This window comes from Sturnira hondurensis, unplaced genomic scaffold (genome assembly GCF_014824575.4).
Source record: "Sturnira hondurensis isolate 20B ecotype Veracruz unplaced genomic scaffold, ASM1482457v3 Scaffold0009178, whole genome shotgun sequence".
Taxonomy (NCBI): domain Eukaryota; kingdom Metazoa; phylum Chordata; class Mammalia; order Chiroptera; family Phyllostomidae; genus Sturnira; species Sturnira hondurensis.
The window spans coordinates 4,008,759-4,028,943 of record NW_028081809.1 but is presented as its reverse complement, the minus strand read 5'-3'; the positions used below and the strand labels follow the sequence as shown (position 1 = coordinate 4,028,943).

Sequence of the window (20,185 nt, the reverse complement as noted above, 5' to 3'; positions counted from 1 at the left end):
CCAGCAAAAACACTTAAAAATGTAAAACCAATTTAACTAAAGCAAAAGAAATCATCAGACAATCTTGTTGGACTTAATGTACTGTATATAAGTTTTAAATGTGAAATATGTAACAGAAGTACAAAGACAGACAATGTGTATTTATCTCAACAGCTGTGCACGGACAGAATTTAGTAGATGGCATTACGAAAGAGTCCACTCCATGTTTAACATTTGATAACTGACAGTTTCAAGCCCCAAACATCCCTTCACCTTATGCTACACATCTGGGCAAGCCAGTAAGGAAGCCTGCACATTCTCTCTCTTGGACCTAGTCCGACAAAGTGCAAACCATGCAAGCCCACCCCAACCTCACCCCTAAGCACAACCAAAGCCAAGTCAGTTAGTTTCCTTTCTGTACTCTCTCAAGTGGTTTTTCACACCTGCTTGAGAGAATCTCCCCCTGCTCCCAGCTTTCTCCAGAAAGCTTCATTATGCATGGGATGTCATCAGTCTTGACATCTGGACCAAATTTGGGGTGGGGATTCATTCCACTTCAGTGCGTGAACACAACCCCATGAAAGCAGCGAGAAGGCAGTTTCTACCTCTGCTGGGCAGGCTGGGAAAGGCCTGCTTTACAGAGGACAGCTATCCCCTATAGTACTAAAGGTCACTAGGGAGTCAACAGGTGAGGGAGGCTGGAACTGAATTCAACTGCAGTAGTTGCACACTGTATGATTTCTCTTCTCTGGGTGAAATGTAGGGAAAAACACCTGAAGACAGGTCGACTACCAAATACCGGCCTTGTCTGACTGGTGGGGTAGACATCTGATCTAAGCCAAGGTGATTACTGCATTACTCTGAGATTTTTCAAACTAAAGAAAAAGGAACTATTCTTCCTTAATGGAGGGAGGCTACAGAGTGTGAGTCTGAAGAGCAATCAGTGAATCTGTTATCACTGTAGGAAAGAAACGTTGGTAGTGGGGCGAATAAGCCAATGTAGAGAGGCAGACATAACAGACTCAGAGAAGAGTTCTGGTGACATGCAGTTAACAGGAATCCGGTTGTCCTCAGGTCCCAGATGCATCTCTTCCCTTCTTGCACATATATTATGGTCCTCAGGGTTCCTTCCAACATACACTCCTTTTTGCTTCAACTAGTTTCAATAAGATTTCTATCCCTTAGAACCAAACACTGGCTACAAGAGGAATTAAAGGCACTCTGTAATCACTGTTAATTGTCTTACAATACCAGTAATGGTGCTGCAATTATGTAGCATGTCCTTATAATGCAAACATGTGCTAAAGAATACAGGAATGAAATATCATCATGACCGCCACTCTCAAATGATTCACAATCAACAAAAACATGAAGTAAAATATGGCAAAAGTGTTCACTACTGAATGAGTTAATAGTACACTCGTCATCTGTTCTTTATATTTTTCTGACTACATAAAAGCTTCCATAAAATATTTTTATATGGGAGACTCTTAAAGTATGTATAACATACCTAGAGCTTAGAAAGATCAGGTGTTTCAGAGCACTGTAAGCATCAATAGTTCTCCACAGGTGTAGTTCTGGGTGGGGTGGCATATAAGAAAGGTATAAGACAGAGGTGATGTTAAGACATTTAGCATTATCCTGAAGACATTAGAAAACCATTAAGGGATTTTGGGGGGGGACAGGAGTGCAGGAAATAACATGATAAGATTTTGTTAGTAAAGAGATTTCTCTATTGATAATATAGATCATAAATTGGAAATGGCAGGCATGTTGTCACAGTCTAGGTAAGAAATGATGAAGGCCTGAATTAAGAGGAGAAGGGTAAGCAGTAAAGGTTAGAGAGGAGAAGACATGAAAAAACTGATAGGATTATAGTAATAGATTTGGTGAGAAAAGGGATGCAGTGCTTTGAGGGAAAGGGAAGAATCCAGGAATCCTCAGGATTCAGGATTTGGTGACTTGCTGGTGACTACCATTCACAGAGACTGGAAATACAGAAGCAAGGGCAGGATACACTGATGTTAGGATGTTGTTGGGGATGCAAGATGAGTGTTGTTGATGGGACTGAGGGTATAGAGTGGGAAATCATAGGTAAAAGCCAAAGGTGTGGAATATCTCTCAATAAAGAAGTGTGGAGCTGGCTGAAAAGGGCTGAGGTAACAGAAGCAGCCACAGTTAGGGGAGAGTTGGAGGAACAGAACCCTGAATGGGACTAAGAACAAAGAGCCTTAAACACAGGAGGGAAAAAGGGAGTGTCGTTCACAAGGGTGGAGGCAGAGAAAGAGCTGAGAGGAGTAGGTCAGCAGAGCCACAGAATCCATGAGTGATCAAGAAAGTAAGACCAGTAACTGTTACCTAACAACCCCCCCCCTGAAGTGGGCAGTTCCAGGATTGATTGATTCAGCAGTGACAATATGGTCAAGGGCGTAAGTTCTTTCCATTTTTCCCTCAGTCAGACACACTTTGCTGGCTTTATCCTCAGCCTAGCACTGCCAACTGATCACAAGATGGTTGCCATAGCACTCCAGGACTCACAAACAGACAATATCCAGCATGGAAGAGGGCTATTTCTTTATTGTATCTCTTTTTTGGAATGAAAAAAATCCTCCCCCAGAAATCCTTTAGTAGACCAGACCTCTCACACTGTTCAGCAGAATGGGGCATATCCACCCCTGAAGTGATCACAAACAAGAACGGGATTATTACAACTGATGTAGATTAATTAGGATTTACTCCTCTGCTGGGAACTTTTCTTAAGGGCTGGAAACTGGGGTAATATCCCAGTTGGGGTGGGATAATGGAAGGTCACTAACAGGCATGAAGAAGGGTCATTCTGTACTAAGGTATTGTAATCTGATTCTTTTTTCCACTTAATATTCATTTAAGAAAGAGAAGGAATTTTTGGAGAGAAAAAAAAAGTGAAGAAGGAAAAAAATTAATCAATTAAGTTTTATACTTCTGAGGGTGAAAAAAATAAACATAGGACTTTAAAAGAGGAAATGTGCTAACACATCTCTGATTTCCTTTAGCAGTCAGTTACTTCCTGACCCAACAATAATTTCCTTTCTTCAGTGAAGATGTACAACTTCATTTTGTTTGTTCTTAAACTACTTTTAGAACTATTTAATTAATTAAACTGCTTAATTTATTTAGGAATTTATTGGTGTGCAATTAGTTAATTAAATTATGTGAGTTTCGGGTGTACAATGCTACAATACATCATCTGTATATTTGTCCGTTCGTCATCCCAAGTCAAGTCTCCTTCCGTCACCATTTATTTCCCTCTACTCTATTCTACCTCCCTCCTTTCCCGCCTTCCCTCTGGCAATCACTATACTGCTGTCTGTGTTCATGAATCTTTCTGATTTCTATGCTTAATCTCTTTACCCTTCTCACCCAGCCTCCAACCTCCTCCTCTCTGAGCTGTCAGTCTATTCTCTATATCCATGAGTCTGTTTCCACTTTGTTAAGTTTACTTTGTTCATTAGATTCCACATATAAGTGAAGTCATAACTACTTTCAAGTTTCATAAAATGAGCCTTAGCTCTAAAAATGCTAGGCAAATTCTTTCATTCATATCTTCTGATTTTCTACATTCAAAAGTTCTAAATTTAGGAGTCTCTGTTTATATTCATGTGTTTTTTATGACATAGATTTATGAAAATTCAGTTTCTTCTATTTCAGGAGTGGGTCATTATTTACAGGGTTGAGGGACAGATAATTTGGAAAAGGAATTCCCAATTCCAAATACCTGCATTCAGGTATTTTTGTATACCTGAAAACTTCTTTATCTCAAGGGATGCATAAAGTCTGTAAAACTCTCTCAAAAAACAAATAATGAAATAAAAAACAGTTGGATATAACTTTGTAAACAACCTCTCTAGAGTGAAAATATTCACTATTTTAGGCTAACAATTTTGGGATAGTATCCTGAAACTCATAACCCCACACGCCTATATACTTATACCCTTGTATTGCTCATGTCAGTCTTGGAATGGAGGTCATCAATTTTTATTCTGATTTATTCTAACTTATCAGAGGGGCATTACTCTAGTTATATCATGTAAGATGTACTCTTTATCCATCTGCTAAATTGGGCTGGAACCAAGGCTGAAGACTTGTTTTCCCCTTAGTACATCTGCAATGTGCACAACCTGAGACCCAGAGGTAGGCAGGGAGCCAGAAGTGTAGTTTGAGGAAGCACATCTGTACCTGAACCCTATCTTTCTGCAGGATTTGCTTTTGTATGCCCTTCTAGGTTGGTGATAATATCATTAATTTGATGATATATAAAAATTTGTACTTTGGAGCACTGCCATACCTTTTCCCATTCTCTTTCCCCAGGTGTGTTTTTCTTGCCTCTCTTTCTTCTACTAAGCTCCAAAAGACCTCTTTTGCCTCTGTAACTTGTTTCCTGAGCCCATTTCTTCTACAGCTCATTTCTTCTACCTCTTTAACTTTTTAAATAAACTTTTTCTTAAAATTTGAATCTTGGCTCTGAATTTTTTCTTAGCCAGAACTCAAGTATCGAGGTTGCTGGACCAAGGTCTGGTCTGACTCTACAGGTCTAACTGTGCCATTTCACCTCCAACACAGGGGCTTAAGAAGAAAAAGCAATGCATTGAACAAACAAATAATATACCCTTCTATATCCATGGGGAAAATTCAAATAGTAAAAATGGAAATAAAAGTGCTAATCAGAAAAGATAACCTATAAATTTTACGTTTATTCTAAAGGTAAGAGAAACAGAGACTTCAATATGTGAGTAGTTTTCAAACTGCAAAAGTTAATATTATATATTAGGTTCATAATATCACTTCCCTTTTGCAGACTGCATTCAACATCATTTGTTTCCCTGATGACTTCAACATTAACCTTCTTAAACAGATAATAACACAGGCAAAAGGCAAGACAAATACATGAGTAAAGTACATACAATATTTTAAAGGAGAACTATGGTCTGGACATTTCAAACTTACTGTTCATGGAAATCCAGCATTGGTGGTTCAAATCGTATAGGTCTACAATTACCCCGGTATAGAGATATACTGTAAGTAAAAAGAAAACAGCATAAGAAGCAATTCGTCAAAAAACATATTTCCCCAAACCAAAGTTAGGAAGTTAAATTCTGTCATGAGAATGTATCTTTAAGAAAAGTGGAAACTAATGTTCTATTAGAAATGTGCATTACTTTCTTTATTAGAGAAAACAATTAAGTGTTCTGTGTTTTAACAAAATGAAAAACAATTTAAAAAACCCAACCCAACAAAACAGGAGTATTTTCCCTAATGTAAGGTAATGCAAAATCAGAAAATTCTCAGGCAGACTGAATGTTAAAATTTATTTGGTTGATATAATTGACAATAATATACCATAATAGGCTTACTTGGATTTTTGATACATGTACAATGAATAAATACATAAACAACTATACATACTTGGCAGACAATATACTAGAGATAGTAACTATGATCACATTGTAACTAGAGAGGCAAAGGAACTAAACTGAAATAAATTTTGGGACAGAAATTTCCAACAACTGAAATACCTTTTTAATCTAAGTGTCTGGAACTCACTGATCTCTGATAGCTTAGACTAAATATTTTGAGTATTTCTAACTATCCCACTTGATGCTAGAACTTCCTACTAGAACAGGTTTTTTGAAAGATTTTATTTATTTTTAGAGAGAGGGTAAGGGAGGGAGAAAGAAAGGGAGAGAAACATCAACTGGTTGCCTCTGGCACACCCCCAACCAGGGACCTGGCCTAGCAAGCCAGGCATGTACCCTGACCAGGAATTGAACCGGCGACCTTCTGGTTTTCTGAATGACACCCAACCCTCTGAGTTACACCAGTCAGGGCTAGGACAGGTTTTGAAAGAGCAAAATTCCTAGACATCATCATGACCTAACAGTGATGTCAAGTATAAATAACTTATAGCAGGGGAAGCCCCATACCTATACTTATCTGTTTATACGCCAAGAAAACTAGAAATTGTCAGCCACTAAAATTTCTAAAATGTTCATGTTTATCTTTCTGTTGCATTTTAAGAAATGATGTAAGAACAAAATCCATTCTGTGAAGCAGCTATTTCCATCATCACCATAGTTCAACAAGAAAACAAGCTTCAAATGATACAGTAATTTCATTCAAGAAATAAAGAAAATACATTCAAAAAAGAATGTATTTTCAAAATACATTCAAAAAAGACAAGAATATACAAAATATGTTGGAAATTTAGGTTTACCTCAATTTTATAAAGATTACATAGTCTGAGGAGTGGAATAATTGAGCTAAAAGTAATAAAGTCTAAAGGTGTTGTTAGCCCTATCGATTAAGAGTAACCTGTGCTGCTCAGTAACCCCTCTACACATGGTGAGCAGAGAAGATGCCACACACAAACAAGAAGGAAAACACCGAATCTAAGAGTATGCTTTACTAAAGCACTGGGGCAAAGAAGGTGTAATTCCTCACAAGACAGCTGCTAAATGCAGCAAGAGGTACAGAACCTACTCTTGATTTCTGCCCTCCTGAGACGTGATGTAACAAGGACACTCTGGCTCCTTTGAAACAAGAGATACTGATCAATTCATTGGTTTTATTGGTATAGAATCCAAATTGCATAAAATCTTCATCTAATCAAAGGGGACAGTAAATGTGTATAACTCAATAACTTATATATAAATACTGACTTGTTAGATATACAAAGGAGATTAGGGTACAGTTTTTTTCTCCCCAAGAACTGAGAGTCTATCCCCCAGGTTACAAATGGAAATATCTAAAGTGACCAGACAAGGCAACAAAAAGTGCACACCCTGTAAATTCAACACAAATATACTGAATCCCACAGGCTGTCTAGTGCTGGTGCTATGGGAACAAAAGCAAAGAGCCTGCTTTCATGGCACTAACATTCCAACTGGGACAAAAAAGAGGAACATATCAGGCAGTGATGTGTAACACATAAAGACAAATCATACACAGCAGGAACAGAAAATGCCTCTCAGAGGAGGGACACTAGAGCTTAGATCTAATGGGGAAATCTAGGGAAAGAAAGTAGGATGCACTTAGGACATTGAGGAAAAGGAGGTTGATGTGGTCAGAGTGTAGGGAAGGAGGAGAAGGAGGTCGGAGTAGGGCTCAGGTCTTCTAGTAGGAGTCTTGATTTTATTCTAAGTTTAACAAAAAGCCTTAACAGTGTTTTGAGAAAGGAAGTAACATGATCTCATGTGTGTGAAAAGGTTAATGCTGGCTGCTGTGTGAAGAAGAGACTGTGAGAACCCAAAAGTAAAAGCCGAGAAGTGGTGCAACAGCCCAGACAAGAGGGAATGATAGCCATGGTCTATGCAATTGCCAAGGAGGAGGTAAGAAGTGGCTTCTTTTTTTTTAAGAATATAGGGTGGGGCAGAAGTAGGGTTACAGTTGTTTGTATGGAAAATAATATAATAATAAGTAATAATACAAGAATAAACTCTTTTTTCACATACTCAAAACTGTAGACCTACTTTTTCCTCATCCTACATATTTGGAAGCTAGAGACAACAGGTTATACTGACGGGCTGATGGTGTACTGAGAGAGGAAGAAGACAAGAATCAAAGATGACTTGATTCTAAGATTTTGGCCTGAGCAATTGGACTCAAAGTCATGACATGGAAGGAGTGGGTTAGAAGTGGGGAAGAGAATTTGGTTAGATATTCAAGAGTATTTTTAGACATTTGAACCTGAGATGTATTATCTAGATAGAGATATCAAGTAGGCAGCTGGATATACATGGTTGTTGCTTTATATGAAAAACTTACTGGTTATTGTGTACTGATCTTATACCCAGTTACTTGGTGAATTAATTGTATGAGTTTGTATACAGATTCTCTTAGATCTTCCCATCACTATATGGGCTGCCAAAATTATTACTGCCTTGGATTATCTCTGTAAAAAAATCACCTGCAAGTAAAAAAAAATCCATTTCTTCCTTTCAAATCCTTAAACTTTGCCTTTTTGGTCTGGGTGGGCTAAGATCATCCATAAAATGCTCCACAGAAGTGGCATATAGCAATTACCGTTGTGATTTTACAGAGAACTCACAAATGTGAGATTGAGGGAACAATATATGAAAGATTACCCCCTCATAAATAAATGCATATTTTTAAGGCAATAGCAGATCTAACATCTAAGGAACAGCTTAACATTCGAGTGGGTACAACACAGTTGGCATAGGTATAAGGGGTACGATCTTATTTTAACAAAACCAGAACTCTAGTAACACAACTGTCGTGTAGCCACACTGATCAAAAAGGGTTACTAGTATGTTTATCTAGAAAGGGCATGAGATTTACTGTTTTATTAACATAGAGCAAATGTTTCAAAATCTGTAACATTGAAAAATAAACTGGGGAAGAAGCAACAAGAACAACTGGTACCTTTGGTAATTTCAAAGAAATAGAATCTGAGACATGGTAATAGTATAATACATGATGTTATGCTTTCTGCACTGACATGTTTTGAGAGTCTCAACACAGTGTTTTTATTTGCACTAAAATTTTTACTGTTTATTTGAGAATAAAGAGATGAATAAAGCCTTGCTTTGGACAAGCGAGAGAACAGATACGATACCTGGTCTTGGCTACCTGGAGAACTGCTGGATCAGAGTTAGGCACTCATCTCCCACATGAAGCACACCAGGGCTTCTTAAAGCTTTGGAAGTTTGTTTAAACTAAGAAATTTAGAATGTTTTCCTAGGGACAGCTACTACCTAAGTAAAAGGCACTCTTTGGCCCAATATCTCTTTTTTTACAATTTATTTATTTTAATTGTTCAAGTACATTTTTCTGTCTTTTACTCCCATCAGAGCCCACCCCCCCACCCAATACTCCCTATTTCCCTCCCATTTCCATCCCTCTTAGTTTTTGTCCATGTGTCCTTTATACATGTTTCTGTAAACCTTTCCCCCTTTTCCCTGAAATTCTCTCCCCTCTCCCCTCTGGACACTGTCAGCTGATTCTCTATTTCAGTGTCTCTAGTTATATTTTGCTTACTTGTTTGTTTTGTTGTTTAGGTTCCTGTTAAAGGTGAGATCATACGGTATTTGTCTTTCACTGCCTGGCTTACTTCACTCATCATAATGCTTCCCAGTTCCATCCATGCTGTTGCAGAAGGTAGGAGGCTCCTTCTTTCTTTTTGCTACATAGAATTCCACGGTGTAAATGTACCATTGTTTTTGGGATCCATTCATTTACTGATCGATACCTAGGTTGCTTCCAACATTTGGCTATTGTAAATTGTGCTGCTATGAACATTGAGGTGCACAGGTTCTTTTGGATTGGTCTTTCAAGATTCCTAGGATATAATCCTAGCAGTGGAATTGCTGGGTCAAAAGGCAGATCCATTTTTAGTATTGAGAAAATTCCATACTGTTTTCCATAGTGGTTGTGCCAGTCTGCAATCCCACCAACAGTGAACTAGGGTCCCCCTTTCCCTACAACCTCTCCAACACTTGTTTGTTGCTTTGTTTATGATGGCCATTCTGACAGGTGTAAAGTGGTATCTCATTGTGGTTTTAATTTGCATCTATCTGATAGCTAGCAATATTGAACATCTTTTCATGTGTCTCTGGATCCTCTGTATGTCCTCCTTGGAAAAGTATCTGTTCAAGTCCTCTGCCCACTTTTTAATTGGGTTGCTTGTTTTCTTATAGTGGAGTCATGTAAATTCTTTGTCTATTTTGGAGATTAAACCTTGGTCTGAGGTATCATTGGCAAATATGTTTTCCCATACAGTTGGTTCTCTTTTTATTTTAATACTGTTTTCTTTAGTCGTGCAGAAGCTTTTTATTTTGATGAGATTCCACTTGTTTATTCTTTCCTTTATGACCCTTGCTCTAGGGCACGTATCAGTAAAAATGTTGCCACATGAAATATCTAAGATTTTCCTGCCTATGTTCTCATCTAGAGAACTTTAATGGTGTCATGGCTTAGATTTAAGTCTTTTACCCGCCTTGAATTTATTTTGGTGTATGGTGTAAATGGGTGCTCAAATTTCTTTTTTTTTTCCACGTAGCTGTCCAGTTCTCCCAACACCATTTGTTGAAGAGGCCATTTTTACTCCATTTTATGTTGCTGCCCCCTTTGTCAAATATTAACTGACTGTAGAAACCTGGGTTTATTTCTGGGCTCTCTGTTCTGTTCCATTAATCTATGTGCCTGTTTTTATGCCAGTACCAGGATGTTTTGAGTACAGTTTGGTACCAGGTATTGTGATCCCTCCTACTTTGTTCTTCTTTCTCAAAATTGCAGCTGCTATTCGGGGTCATTTATGGTTCAACACAAATTTTTGAAGTGTTTGTTCTATGTCTGTGAAATACGCCACTGGTACTTTAATACGTATTGCATTGAATCTGTAAATTGCTTTGGGTAGTATGGACATTTTGATGATGTTAATTCTTCCAATCCATGAACACTGTATGTTTCCATTTGTTTATGTCTTCCTTGATTTCTTTCTTCAGTGTTGTGTACTTTTCTGAGGACAGGTCTTTTACCTCCTTGGTTAGGTTTATTCCTAGGTATTTTATTTTTCTTTTTGCTATATCGAATGGGATTTATTTTCTTGATTTCTGCCTCTGTTGTTTCATTATTGGTATACAAAAATGCCTTTTATTTCTGAATATTGACTTTGTATCCTGCAGTTTTGCCAAATTCACTTATTAGGTCGAGCAGTTTTTTGGCCGAGTCTATAGGATTTTTAATGTACACTATCATGTTATATGCAAACAGTGACAGTTTTGTTTCCTCCTTTCTGATTTGGATGTCTTTTATTTCCTTTTCTTGTCTGATGGCTATGGCTAAAACTTCTAATATTATACTGAATAGAAGCAGTGAAAGTGGACAACCTTGTCTTGTTCCTGATCTTAGTGGAAAAGACTTTAGTTTTTGCCCATTGAGTATGATGTTGGCTGTAGGCATCCTCGTATATGGCCTTCATTATGTTGACATACTCCCTCTACTCCCAGTTTGCTGAGTGTTTTTATCATAAATAGGTGCTGTACCTTATGAAACGCTTTTTCCACATCTATTGATACGATCATGTGATTTTTGTCTTTGCTTTTGTTTATGTGATGTATTACATTTACTGATTTGTGAATATTGAACCATCCTTGCATCCCTGGGATGAACCCACTTGCTCATGGTGTATAATCTTTTTAATGTATTGTTGGATGCTGTTTCCCAATATTTTGTTGAGGATTTTAGCGACTATGTTCATCAGCAATATTGGCCTGAAGTTTTCTTTCTCTGTTATGTCTTTATCTGTTTTTGGGATTAGGATGATGCTGGCTTCATAAAAAGAGTTTGGGAGTCTTCCATCATTTTGGATTTTTTGAAGTAGTCTCTGAAGGACAGGGGTTAGCTCTTCCTTGAATGCTTGGTAGAATTCTGTGAAACCATCTGGTCCAGGGTTTTTGTGTGTTAGGAGTTTTTTGATCACTGCTTTAATTTCACTTCTGTTATTGGTCTGTTCAGGGTTTCTGCTTCTTCTTCACATTGAGTTTTGGAAGATTATATTTTTCTAGAAATTTGTCCATTTCACCTAGGTTTTCAAATTTCTTCTTCATAGTAATTTCTTACAATCTTTTGTATTTCTGTGGTGTCAGTTGTAATCTCTTCTCTTTCCTTTTTTATTGTGTTTATTTGGGTCCTCTCTCTTTTTTTCTTGATGAGCCTGCTTAAAGGCTTGTCGATTTTGTTTATCTTTTTCAAAAAACCAGCTCCTGGATTCACTGATACTTAGAATTGTGCTTTTAGTCTCTATGTCATTTAATTCTGCTGTGATCTTGGTTATTTCCTTCCTTCTACTTGCTCTGGGCTGTCTTTGTTGTTTTTCCCCGAGTTCTTCCAGGCATAGGGTTAGGTTTTCTGTTTGAAATGTTTCTATCTTTTTCAGATAGGCCTGTACTCCTACGAACTTCCCTCTCAGGACTGCCTTCACTGTGTCCCATAAGCTTTGGGTTGTCCGTCAGTTCATTTTCATTTGTTTCCAGAAACTTTTTTGTTTCTTCCCTAATTTCATTCTTGACCCATTGGTTGTTTAATAGCATGCCATTCAATCTCCATGATTTTGGGTATTTTTGCTTTTTTTTCCCCTTGGGGTTGGTTTCTAGTTTCAGTCCCTTGTGGTCTAAGAAAATGCTTGGTATTTCAATTTTCTTGAATTCATTGAGGCTTGTTTTGTGTCCTATCATGCTGTCTATCTTTGAAAATGTTCCATGTACATTGGAAATGGAAAACATTATGCTGAGTAAAATAAGCCAGGCATTGAAAGACAAATACTATATGAACTCACCTTTAACAGGAAGCTAAACAACAAAACAAGCAAGCAAAATATAACCAAAGACACTGAAATAGAGAACAGGGGGACAGTGACCAGAGGGGAGAGGGGAGGGAATTTCAGGGGAAAAGGGGAAGGATTTACAGGAACTAGGATAAAGGACACATGGACAACAACTAAGGGGGGTGGAAATGGGAGGGAGGTGGGGAGCACTGTGGGGGTGGGCTGTGATGGGAATAAAAGACAGAAAAATGTACTTGAACAATAATTAAATAAAAAAATAAAAAATAAAAATAAAAGAATGTGTATTTAGCTTCTTTGGGATGAAGGGCTCTATATATATCAGTTAAGTCCATTTCATCTAGGGTGTCATTCAATGCCATAATATCTTTGTTGATATTTCCTTTGAAAGATCTGTCCATTTTTGACAGTGGGGTGTTAAAATCCCCTACTATAATTGTGTTGATGTCAATATCTTTGTTGAAGTCCTCCAAGATTTTCTTTATATATTTGGCTGCTCCTATGTTGGGTACATATATATTTACAATGTTTATGTCTTCTTGGTGGATTCTACCCTTGAGTATTATGAAGTGTCCTTCTGAGTCTCTCTTTATAGCCTTTTTTTGTAAATCTATTTTGTCTGATATGAGTATTGCTACCCAGGCTTTTTTCCCCCTGTCTGTTTGCTTGAAAAATTTGTTTCCAGCCCTTCACTTTTAGTCTGTGATGGTCTTTTGTCCTGAGGTGGATCTCTTGTAGGCAGCATATGTGTGGGTCATACTTTCTTAATCATACAGCTATTCTATGTCTTTTGATTAGAGCACTTAATCCATTCAAGGTTATTATTGAAAGGTACTTATTCACTGCCTTTTTTATACCTATGTTCCTCTCTGTCTCTCTCTTTTCCTTCCTTTCCTTAACGCAGTTCCTTTAGCATCTCTTGCAGAGTTGGTTTGGTGGAGGTGTATTCTTTTATACTTCTTTTGTCTTGGAAGCTCTTTATCTGGCCTTCCATCTTGACTGAGAAACTTGCTGGGTAAAGTAGCCTTGGTTGCTGGCCTCTGGTTCTCATTACTTAGAATATTTCTTGCCATTCTCTTCTTGCTTGCAGTGTTTCCATTGAGAAATCAGCTGCTAAACTTATTGGGGCTCCCTTGTATGTTACTTCCAGTTCCTCCCTTGCTGCTTTTAAGATTCTCTCTTTATCTTGGAATTTTGCCATTTTAATTATGATGTGTCTTGAAGTGGGCCTCTTTGGGCTCCTCTTGATTGGGACTCTCTGTGTTTCCTGGATTTGTGTGACTTTTTCTCTCATCAAATTAGAAAAGTTTTCCATCATTACTTTTTCAAACAGGTTTTCTATCCCTTGCTCTTCTTCTGGTATCCCTATTATATGGACATTATTATGTTTCATATTGTCTTGCATTTCTCTTAATTCCTCTTCATTCTTTCTGAGCCTCTTTCCTTTTTCTTCCTCTTTCTGGGTGTTTTTTTTTCTACTTAGTCTTCCAACTCACTGATCCAATCTTCTGCTTCAACAATCCTGCTTTTGATTCCTTCTACTGTGTTTTTCAGTTCAGAAATTGTACTCTTCGTTTCCTCTTCACCCTTGTCGATAGTTTCTATTTCCTTTTTCATGCTGATATAGTTTGCAGTGAGTTCACTGTAGTTCCCCTGTAGTTTCTGGTAGCTCATTGTGAGCTCTTCGAACTTCCTGATAACCAGTGCTTTGAATTCAATATCTGATTTGCCTCTATTTCATTTAGCATTCTTTCTGAGGCTTCCTCCTCTCCTTTCATTTGGGGATTGGTTCTTTGTCTTCCAATTGTTTGTGAAACTCTTCTTGTTAGCTTTAGCTTCTTAAACTGATTTGTTCTGGCTCCCTGGGTTTATGGTGTGAATTTCTATGGTAGCATACCTGTTAGATTTAGTGGTGTGGTCTCTTTGATCTCCCAAGCTCACTAGCCTTGGGTTGTCCTTTAAGTTGGCTCTGTGTCTGTGTTTTGGTTGTTTTGGGGCCTTTCTTTTGTGGGTCCTTCTCACCAGTTGGTTAACTGATGGTCACTCTGTCTACCACCTCTTGTAATTTGTTGTGCTGGTGTGAGGGCAGGTTGTGTTGAAGCTAGTTCTTCCGTGTGTACAAGGTTTTGAGGATTCTCTTTTGCTCTTGTTCATTGTTTGTACTGGGTAGTTTCTCCACTACTTAGCTGTATTTCCAGATAGGTTGTAGACTGAGGTTTATATGATTTGTACACCCTCCTTCACCTTCTTCTGTTGTTATCTGTTGGTGGTTCCTTTGTTGTTGGGTTTCCTCCTCCAGTGGGTATCCTGGTGTTCATCGCTTCCACCTACTCTTTTTTGTGTGATCAGTAGGAGGGGGAATGACAATGGTTTATGGCAGCAGGAGAGTATTCTATGATATTTATAGTAGCAGCCGGTAGAAAAGAGATAGGAGATCCTTTGGCCATTTATAGTGTTAACAGTAATCTCCAACGCAACTAGCCACTTTTAAGAAAGGATGGACAGAAGATAAGACTCTTGTTGGGAAGGGAAGGCTTGTGAATTGGATCTAGAAAGCAATGAGGTTGTGGGAGGTCACATTCTGAGGTAAGATGAGAGTAAAGGGTAGTAAATAGGTGTAGTGTGTGAGCAAATAGAGTTAACACTACAGTAATAGAGTTCAGGAAACTGTGATGTGGGCTAAGATCCAGGAGATGTGTTGTGAAGTATTTACAGTTGTATAGAACAGCTGTTATTTACAATAGTCCTTTCACAGGTCCTTTCACAGTTCCAAATTTTTTGTCTTACTTGTGTGTATTATAAAAAAAGGTAGGAAAAGGGAGGAAAAAGAGATAAGATTGGAAAGAAAGGAAGAAGGGCTAAAACAAGAAAGAAAGAAAGAGGGAAAAGGTATTGAAAGATAAAACAATAATAAAAATTAAAAAAACAGAAGATTACTTTTTACAAAAAACCCAAAACACCTCTTGCTTGTTTCAAACTGGTCAAACTGTTTTTTCTGGTCTCATTGGCTGGCTGAGAGGCGATTGGTGTGGCCTTTCTCCCTTCCCTAAGTGTGCTCAGCCAGTTTTGCAAGCACTCTCCCAAGGCCTAGTCTGGCGCCTCTCCTGGGCACCTTACATAAAGTATCCAGGTCTTCTTCAGAGCGCTGTTTTCCAGGGGGTTATCACTGTGGGCTGGGGTGTGGGTGTGCACATGCGCCTGGCCAGGCTGCCTGGGTCTCTCGGGTTTAGGCGCAAACCCTTCCCTGTGCTATAAGGCAACACTGGGCCTTCCACACAACCTCAGGATTGCTGCCCAACTGGGTGGGGAGTAAACTGAGCGGCTGTCGCAGGAGAATCCCCCAAACAGTTTTACTTTTGAGAAATTCCTCCTACTCAAGCCTGCCGATCAGTACAGCCCAGTTCTTCAGCCAGACCGGTGACTATCAGGGCCAGTGCACGTCACTGTGGGGCTCTCAACTCTCCCAAGCCAGCAACCACAGACTTGGCAGGTGATCACGGCCCCTGTGTGTTTGCCTCTTTGTCCTTATTCCCCTCTCTGTGACTTCAAGCAACCAGGTCTTTCCTGGTACTGCTCAAACCCTGCTTGGCTGCGGAGGGAAGGAGTGGTTGACCTGGATCTCTCCCAGAGACTCTGTGTCAGGCCTGCAGCTCCCAAAGAGTCTGTGGAAGAGCCAGTGCCAGGTGCAGGGTACCAGGCCTGGGCCTACAGCCAAGGTCCCCGCTCTGTTCCCTGGGACCTTATTGCTTCCTTACCTTCTGGTTTTTCAGTGTCCGCTACAATTATTTGGGCTTTTACTTTCATATATACTGGGGTACTGTTGGCTGTTTGCTCTGTTCCTCCATAGATTAGCCAGGTTTTTCTCCTGTGTGTAGGAGGAAGTAGAAGCGCTCCCTCCTACTTCATTACCATCTTCTAAAGTCCATGATATTCCTTAAAGAATGGCTAATAATCTACCTATATCTTAATCACCTAAAATGTTAGAAGTGTATATTCCAGGGGCCCACCTCTACTCTGATGCCTAACATCTAGTGTGGAACCCAGACATCTGCACTTTGATGTACACTCATATCTGGGGCTACTCTGCTGTATCCTGATCCACAACAAGCATGACAAGCAAAATTAAGACAGGAAAAAGTACCTAAGGAAGTAAAACTTCCAAAGTCACTATTTAAAATGGTTCCAAATATGATTTTATTAGAGAAAGCTAAAACAGGTGACTTAGAAATGACACAGATTACTCCTATATAATATGTACTTTCCCATAAATACATTTTAGCTCAAATTTGCATTTTCCAAAGGACTAATATATTTTCATTTTTATTATCCTATTAGATATTTCATTTTGTAAAGTGTTTGTTCAAAGTTTTAAAACTGGGATGTTTGTCTTACTTAAACTGTAAAATGTAAGAGTTCTTTATGTATTCCAGACATGTGTCCTTGTGTCAAGTATACCTATTGTGAATATTTTCTCCCTGTCCCTCTTTTTCCTAACAGTGCCTTTGGAGGAGTGGCACAATCAAGATGGGGACATATGCCATTCCGACTTCAGTCCCCTGAAAAAGACCAATTAGCAACTAACCATATACGCCATTTTGAAAACCCAAGAACATGGGGCAAGACTGAACCTCTCCCACCGCAAATCACAGAGACAAAAAAGGACCACATCAGAAAGGTAAGAGGAAGGGCTAAACTCTGATCTCACTACTTTCCACCAGGCCAGCACAGCCCTGCACTGAGTGGGCCCTGGTTTCTCCAGTGGGAAAGAGAGAGTCCAAGGTGGACATCAAGCTCCCCCAGTGCTGTGGGTTGCTTCTTGGAAGGTCTGCTTGGGGAGTTTAGGGCAGTTTGTGGGTGCTGATCTGTGGGGCTTGACCACTGGAGATCAGACTGGGACGCAGAAGGGAGTGGGGCTTACAGCAACCAATATTTGGTTCTTTGCAGACTGCCCTACTCCTCCTCCTTTCAACAACACCTAAGTAGAGATCCTAGCCAGTGGCCAGGGAGCTCAAAGGACAATTTTGCCTGATTCCGGTCTGCAACCAACAAGCTATACCAGCCACAGACTGTTCTACAGTCCCACTTGGGCTTGGAAGCAATTTCAAAGGCCTACATAGGACTGAATCTAGTCTCCAGTCTCGCTTGATCAGGAGACCTGACCAAAACATTTGGGAAGCTCTGTAGCCCATCCTATACCTCGACTTATAATGGCACTTGAGCAGACAGCCCAGTCAGTGGCTCAGTCCATCTTCAGAGTCAAGCTGGTTGGCCCATTTGGCCAAGGAACATGATGATCAGCTCTGCTGAATTTGGGTTCCCAGCAATCAAGCTGTAAAGGATGTGAAGCCTGTTCTATGGTCCTGCCTGAGCAAGGAGTCAACACAGTCTCACCCAACTGCTGAGAACTGTACCTAGTCCTGCCCAACTGGGAAGACTGACCAGAGAGAACGGGCACTCTGCAGCCCATTGTACAGCTGTGCATGGACAGAGAACCAAGCCAGTAGCTTTGTTTATCTGTTCACAGATAAGAGAAACCCCTGAATTCAGAGCTTGGGAAGTGGCCTTGGCCATACTGAGACTCTCCATATGAGAGGATAACTATCAAGCATCCAAAGCTGAGCTGAGTGGTGAAGGACTGACTGTGTCTCCTGAAGCGGACAATAAAGTTGGAAAGGGGAGACCGTTCACGCTATAACTATGTAGGTATCAAGGCAAGAAATAAAGAATTATGGACCACCAGGTAAACACAACACCACCAAAGGAAACTAATAAAGTTCCAATAACTGACCCTCAACAAACGGGATCTCTGAACTGTCTGAAAAGAATTAAGAATGATTCTCTTAAGTATGTTTAGTGAACTACAAGAACACACAGACAACTAAAAACAAATTAGGAAAATAATGCATGAACAAAATGAAATCAACAAAGAAATAAAAACTACTAAAAAAGAACCAAATAGCCCTGGCTGGTATAGCTCAGTAGACTGAGTACCAGCCTGCGAACCAAAGTGTCACCAGTTCAATTCCCAGTCTAGGGCACATGCCAGGGTTGCGGGCCAGATCCCCAGTAGAGGGCACATGAAAGGCAACCACATGTTGATGTTTCTCTCCTTCCTCCTTCCCTGCCCCTCATTAAAAATAAATAAATAAAATCTTAAAAAAAGAGAACCAAACAGAAATCTTAGAGCTGAAAAAATGCAATGCAATGAAGAATTTCAGTGAGCTTCAACAACAGACTCAACAAAGGAAAAGAACGAACCAGTGAACTGAAAGATAGTTAATTTAAAATTACTTAGAGGAGCAAAAGTAAAATGAATGAAAAAAGGTGAAGAAAGCATGTGGAACCTGTAGGATAATATCAAGAAAAATAATAAACATGCTATAGGAAACACAGAAACAGAAAATGGGACAGAAAGTATATGTAAAGGAATAATGAATGAAAAATTCCCAAACATTAGGAGAGAAAAATGAACTTTAGGATTCATGAGGACCAAATGACCCCAAATAAGGTAAACCTGAAAGAGGCTACACTGAGAGATATTATAATTAACCTGTCAAAATCGAAGAGAATTTTGAAAGTAGCAAGGGAAAAGAGACATGTCACGTACAAGAGAACCCCCATAAGACTATAGGCAGATTTCTGAACAATACTTTGCAGGTCAAGATGAAGTGGAAAAATATATTCAAAATATTGGGAAAAAATAACTGCCAATCAACAATACTACACCTGGCAGAGCTGTGTTTCAAAAATGATGGAAGGTTTCAAAAATGATGGAAGGAAAAAGACTTCCTGAACAAACAAAATCTGAGAGAGTTCACCTTAATTAGACCTTCCTTCCCTACAAAAAAACCCCCACCAAAGGCTGTTCTTCAAACAGAAATAAAAGGATGCTAATAAACACTAAAAACACCAATGTATGTGAAAAACTCACTGGTAATGGTAAATATAGTCAAAATCACATTCTCTAATATTGATTATGGTGCTAATTCACTTACACCTTCAGCTTAAAACTTAAAAAGGTACTAAAATAACTAAAATTAAAATAACTATACAACATAAAATATATGTAAAATTTAACATCATTAAAGTGTCGGGTGTGGAGTAAAAGTGTAAAGTTTATGCATGCTATCAAAGGTAAGCTGTCATCTTAAAATAGAATGTTAAAAATGTGGTTTTTATGTTCACCTCATGGCAACCACAAAAAGAAAACCTATAATAGTTACACAAAAAATTATGATAAAGCAGTCAAACCATACTACCACAAAGGGTCATCAAATAAGAGAAGGCAATAAGGTAAGTAAGTAAGAAAGGATTTACAAAAAGAGAAAAATTAACAAAATGACAATAGTTAAGCTCTTTATTAAATACTGCTTTAAACAAAAATGGGTTAAGTTCTCCAATCAAAAGAGTTAGAATGGTTGAATGAATTAAAAAGGAAAAAACAATATCCAAAGATATGCTGCTTATAGGAGACTAACTTCAGCTTTAAAAACACACACAGATTGATGCCATGGCTGGTGTGGCTCAGTGGATTGAGTGCTGGCCCGCAAACTAAGGGGTCGCTGGCTCGATTCCCAGTAAGGGCACATGCCTGGGTTGTAGACCAGGTCCCCAGTAGGGGGTGTGCAGGGGAGATGCACATTGATGTTTCTCACACATTGATGTTTCTTTCCCTCCTTTTAGCTCTTTCTAAAAATAAATATATAAAAACTTTTTAAAAGAGAATCATACGGTCCATCTCAATACATATAGAAAATGAATCTGACAAAATTCAATATCCATTCACAATAAGCCTCACAACAAATGGGGTATAGAAAGAATGTACCTCAACATAATAAAGGACACATATGACAAGCCCACAGCGAACAC

At 38.9% G+C, this 20,185-nt stretch overlaps 1 protein-coding gene across 1 annotated transcript in view; it reads right to left on the bottom strand.

The window, feature by feature from the left end:
- TMEM131 (transmembrane protein 131) overlaps positions 1–20,185 on the bottom strand; it is a 216,902-nt gene that overhangs the window by 127,518 nt on the left and 69,199 nt on the right. Inside the window, exon 4 of the mRNA XM_037056831.1 lies at positions 4,963–5,031. Coding sequence (XP_036912726.1) covers positions 4,963–5,031 — 69 coding nt within the window. The remainder of the gene's footprint in view (positions 1–4,962; positions 5,032–20,185) is intronic.